Raw genomic sequence first — 6000 nt, forward strand, 5'->3', positions numbered from 1 at the left:
CTAAGGAGAAACTTCCTGACAGTTAGAACAATTAAGCAGTGGAACAACCTGCCTCCAGAAGCGGTGAATGCTCCAACACTGGAAGTTTTTAAGAGGAGACTGGACAGCCATTTGTCTGTAATGGTACAGGGTTTCCTGCCTGAGCAGGGGGTTGGACTAGATGACCTCCAAGGTCCCTTCCAACATCATCATCATCATCATCATCATCATCATCATCATCATCATCATCATAAGACTTGACCCTGTGTCTGGAGGTGTGAGCGACTGGGTTGAGCAAAACAAACTGAGAATACAAGATGGAGCTGCTATAGGTACAAATATTATCTGGTTCTACGAATGCTTCATCTACTGTTCTAGAGCTGGTGCGTTTCTTTGGACATAGTTTTACCAGGAGTTTGGCAAAGTATAAACTAGACTAAGACATCTGGACAGGCATAATTGTATGCCTGCTTTACACAGATGCTGCTTACAGATTCTTAACTGGCATAACCAGTTTACTTTGAAACTATTTGGAGAATGCACTGAGATGGCCACTGACTTTTCCCAAAGGAAGACTTTTTTTTTTTTTAGTTAGTTAGATACAAATTTCCAAACCTCTGTTAAACAGCGCACTCTTGTGGTTAAGGCTTTATAAAAAATAGAAATAATATACTTTAGGAGAACAAAAATACTATTCACTGATTGCACTTATGTTCCATTCAACTACTGGGCCTGGCTTTCCTTTTCTTCTTTCCTTTTCTCTTCATCTGTATAGCATGCTCATATATCCTAGGATATTAGAAAAATGCCTTTTATTCTAGATTCAAAGTGTTGTCTCAGTACACATATTCCCATTTACGCTGATACACTTAGCTTTGATTTTTAATTGGAATTCACAAGTGACAATTTATGCTTTAGTAAGATATTAGTAACTGCATTAATTTCACCCCTCAAACTATGCTGGAATAAATTCAGCATGTATGGGATTTATATAGATAGATTTGACCTGGCAGCCTCCTTTATGACTTCATTAAAATGCTTTATTATAGAAGCAGGCAAGGTTATTAAGATAAAAACATTATTTTAAACATCCCAGGCTCTCCCAGTAAGTACAATTTGATTTTCTTAAGGATTGAATATGTTTCTAATAATGCAATGGTTTGAACTGCTTGGGAAACCTTTTCTCAGTAATGTATTTAACTATATTTTTCATAAAGGGATGAGGAAGACAATCTGGAAAAGACAGAAATTGTCAAATCTTTCTTCATTTTATACTTAAACTACACTTTTTCACATTTAATGAAAATACAGAAACTATCTGTTTTATAGGGAAAGCTGAATTTGAATTGCAATTTGATACTGCTTCAAAATACAGTTCTTAACAACCAATGCAACTAGCTAAATTTATGATTACTGAACTGTTTTGATCACATTAAGCTTTTCCAGCATTTAATATTAATATTTAACTTCCATCTACAAATTAAAGGTTAATATCTAAAGCCACTGCTTTAGAAGTCTGATAATAAATGCTAGTTTGAGTGAAGGAGGATTCTATGAATAATGAATTCCTCCCTAAGCACAGTTATCAGATGTCCACATATTTCATTTGAAAGTATAAGAATATACAGTACACTTCGATTTGGAAGTTCTTTTTTGAAGGATTCTAATAGGAGCAAAGTTTTAGCATGTCTTATTACCATATGTGTAAAAAAACCTAAACTCATACAATATATTTCTGATGATCTACCCCAGGGGTGTCAAACTGCCGGCCCATAGGCTGGATGCATCATAGCAAAACCGTGCCTACCCCATTGCCAGCAATGGAAAAAAAGTCACAGCACGTTGTGACATGTCACGTGACATTGCGAGTTTGACACCCCTGATCTACCCTGTCTGCATGTCTGATGTGTTTATCATCCTCAGCATCCTTGTCTATCCATTGAAGGACGAAGGCCTCTTCCGCATGTTTCCAGCCAATTCGGTCCTAAGTTTTCTTTTGCCAATTGGGCTGGCAATACTTGCTGACGTCGTTGATCCGTTATACTCAGTGTGAAATCTGAACATAAAGAAGTAATTTTGTGGCTATGGTTGATTTCAGAAACATCATCTAAATTTGGCTCAAGTCAACTCTCACAATTTAATTGGAAGGTATGGTGGTGATTATTCCCATTAAACTGTTTCAATAGCTATTCAGACATTATTTTAAAAATTATCCCCAGAGTGAAATGAAGGGCAAGAGGTTAATGACTAACCTTATTGGTTTCATCTACACTACTGGATTTCAGCATACAGATCTTAGGTTTGTCCTGGCTTTGAGCAAGATCCTGGGGCACACTTTGAGAAGGAGCCATGGGAGGCAAAGGCGCTCGGCGCTTTTTGGGCATCTCAGAGGGCAAAGTGTTTGAGTCATACTGTTTCGAAACGGAGCTGGATCTCACAGAAAAGGCTGGCCTTGGCTTGTTTATGAGTGGTGTCGCAGGAGCACTGGTCGTCTTATTGGGGTTGGGGTGGAGATAAGAAAAAAAATATGATTTGATTAGATGTTCAACCATCCGACTTCTTTAAACCAAGAATTATTCCCATTTATTACAAGACCAGATTCAAATGTAGCATACCCAGCCCAGGAAGTTGTTTTCTTGTAGGAAGTTCCCCAAGAAGCTCAATACAGAAACCATAAGGAGATGGACTAATACGAAATATTGTTTATATTTCATCAATAAAAAAATAATGCTTTTTCGCTATTCTGGGTTGGCCAAAACGAAATTGGAATGAATGGGGTAAGGTGGGGCATTGCAAACCCCTCCCCCCCTTTTCTCTATCCCTCTTCTCTCTCCTCCCTATTTTATTTCTAGCAATGTCCCAGCATGGTATATCCTTCTACCTCACTCCAGATCTTCCTAATACATTCTATCCTTCTATTCAGGTTCTTTGCTATCACCAATGTTGCAATGGAGCCTATCCCATTGACTCATCAGCCCTACTGTATCTTCCTACCATCTTCCCTCAGCTGCCACTGCTGATGCTTATCTGCATATATCCCATTAGCCACTCCATCTCCCCAATGCCTTTCTTCTTCTCCTACTTCCTTAGGCCTCCATCCAAATTGCTATACGGTATTACGTATTTCAGCAACCTATCTCCCACTTCCCGGTATCTTACCCTTTCTATCTCCTTTTCTTCCTCTCAGATGCCAATATCCCTGGCTCCCTATACACATGCCACTTCAACCAAAATATCCCTACTATGCATGAATAAAACAACCTCATTTCACTCCATTCTTGGATCAAAATGACCAAAACGTGTGTTTTGATTTGAGCCCCAAACCTCCCATGAATGCACAGAACATTTTGATTATCCCTGGGCTACCATGCTGGTAAGGATTAAGTCCCCATACAACCTGAAAATCTAGATTCACACATCTCATTTATTGAAAGAAAAATGGGATTAGATTACAAAATCTTGAAAATAGGAGATGTGTGTTTTTTAGCCCAGGGCCCCCCAATCCCCGGTCCGTGGACCAGTACTGGGCCGCAGCATGCCAGCAACCAGTCCGCACAAACAAGGATGCAGGCAGCACACAAAACCACGCCCCCTCCGGTCCAAGGAAAAACCTCTCTCCACAGAACCGGTCCCTGGTGCCCAAAAGGTTGGGGACTTCTGCTTTAGCCTCTCTTTTATCAGTTCAAGCATAAAAGCAGGCTCATCCTTGATGCCTTTGACCTTTTCACCCCGCCTTTGATCTAAGGGCTAGGACACAACTTTAACACCCGTCTATTCTTATTTATTTATAATTTAAATAAATTAATTTAAATCTCCACCTATCAACAATTTCCACTGCTTCCATTTGCCAACAATTCTGATCTATTCTGATTCTGCAATGTTTTGCAAATATTCTCATTCCCAAGCTCAGACAATCCATTACACTGAGTAGAAGAGTAAGACAGAACCACAGCCGGTCTTAATCTATGGACAAGGGGAAAGACGGTGAGAGTATTAACATTTGCACAATGGTAAAAATTAAAAACAAAAACAACTAAAAAAAATAGGGTCTTTAGAGCTTGGATGGAATAGTTTCCCTAGGTTGCAATCTTAGGATAATAAGGAAGAGCTGAGATTGATATTGTGAGGATGCACGTATGGGTGTTACGTGTGTAAGAAAGTAATTCCTGGAAGCAAAGAAATAGGGATACTCCATGACTTTTGATCAGGAAAGATCAGGAAATATGGGCCTGTTCGCTCTCTGAGAGAAACTGAAAGAAATTACAGGGCTAAAAAATAATCCTTTGTTAACCACTCCAGTTAACTTTAACAGGACAAACTGTCCAGGCCAGCAAAAAATAAATAAAAAATGACCTACTCGAGCTTACATTCTACCTTACCATAATTATAAACATGTATATGTTTGTTACCTGTTGTCGTTTCTTTTTGCTTCGTTGAAAAATGCCAAAGAATCCTTTCTCCTTCAAATTCTCAGAATTTTGGGCGTTCTGAAAAGAGTCTTAAAAAAAAAAGTACCTTCATGTCACAACTTCTAACTCCTATTCATATTTTCTTCACTGAGCCTCTCCTCTTTCTATTATATAATAGACCTTTGAAAAGCAGTATGTTACTCAATAGCATCAATGGGAAACTATTTCATTTATTTATTATCTATACAGATAATAAATCTTGAACAGGACATTTAGTCTGACACATTTTCTGCAGTTTTAGATTCAAACTATTATCTGTATCAAAGCAAGATGTAATCTGCATATCTTTTTCCGGTTAATATATAAAATAAAAGCTGCTTAAAACTCAAAAGTTGATTCTTTCTATGCATAATTCTCAAAGAATTGTCCTTAGCAAGATTTATTGCAAAGAAATGAATGGGGTTATATGAATCTGAGCAAATTAATTACCGTAGTTTGCATTTAAAAACAGACATGATCTCAGAACAATTGAACTATATCTTTCAAAGATCCTGGAGCAATGGGAAACTACCAGAGGACTGGAAAAAAACTGATGTAATTTCCATCTTCAAAAAAGGAAAAAAATAGATCCAGGGAAACTATAGACCTATCAACTTGACCTCAATACCTGGGAAGATTCTGGAAAAGATAATCAAGCAACGAATCAGTGAACACCTAGAACTAAGGAGAAATTTCCTGACAGTTAGAACAATTAATCGGTGGAACAACCTGCCTCCAGAAGTTCTAAATGCTCCAACACTGGAAGTTTTTAAGAAGAGATCGGACAACTGTTTGTCTGAAATGGTATAGGGACTAGAAGACCTCCAAGGTCCCTTCCAACTCTGTTATTCTATTTTATCAATACATCAGATCAGAGGCTTTTTTATTTTTCTTCTAATAGCCCTCCTGTGAGGTGGTGGGCATTTTCATTGATAACAGAAAAATGTGCAATTATCTGTTTACCTAACGGTCTCCTCAATTTTCATTAGTCTGGGAAATAACTATTATACCTATATATCATAATTCCTTCTAAAAGCTGATTACTGGATATTTTTTCATTAGTGGGATTTTTTTTTACAATAGGAATAATTTTTTAAAAATGGATAAGTCAGTTCAGGCTTTTTGCAAACAAAGAGACAACTGATAATAAATAAATGATCTAGCACAGTAAAAATTACTTCCCATTGCAAATAGTGCTAGATAGATAATACTGTCCAAAGTTGACAAACAGGCATGCTGCATTTACTCTAAAGGAAGCTGGCTCTGAATGAAAGCCATTCCAACAGAAAGAAAACATAAAAATCGATAATATCTAGCATCCCCATTTTGTCATGGTAGGATTACCAATGGCAACTAAAACCAATCTTGAAGATATCATTTCTCTGGCCCCAAATAAATGTATGTGAATAAAAGTACAAATAAAACAAATAAAAGTACAAAGGGAGTGTCTTCACTAACCTAGACCTGTGAGGGGCATACAACCGGGGTGGGGCCAGCAGCAACAGCCCCAGTGGGGGCCGCAACAGCCTGTTTTTGCACCACCCTTCAATGCAACCTTCGATGGAGACCCAGA

The 6000-nt window shown here is 38.0% G+C and overlaps 1 protein-coding gene across 1 annotated transcript in view; it reads right to left on the minus strand.

Annotated features, from left to right (window-relative positions):
• LOC107295144 (cordon-bleu protein-like 1) overlaps positions 1–6000 on the minus strand; it is a 46289-nt gene that overhangs the window by 22888 nt on the left and 17401 nt on the right. The window contains exons 6-7 of the mRNA XM_015824444.1: positions 4389–4477; positions 2232–2471 (exon numbers count right to left, since the gene is read on the minus strand). Coding sequence (XP_015679930.1) covers positions 2232–2471; positions 4389–4477 — 329 coding nt within the window. The remainder of the gene's footprint in view (positions 1–2231; positions 2472–4388; positions 4478–6000) is intronic.

Source organism: Protobothrops mucrosquamatus, unplaced genomic scaffold (genome assembly GCF_001527695.2).
Source record: "Protobothrops mucrosquamatus isolate PMUCROS unplaced genomic scaffold, P.Mucros_1.0 scaffold2237, whole genome shotgun sequence".
Taxonomy (NCBI): Eukaryota; Metazoa; Chordata; class Lepidosauria; order Squamata; family Viperidae; genus Protobothrops; species Protobothrops mucrosquamatus.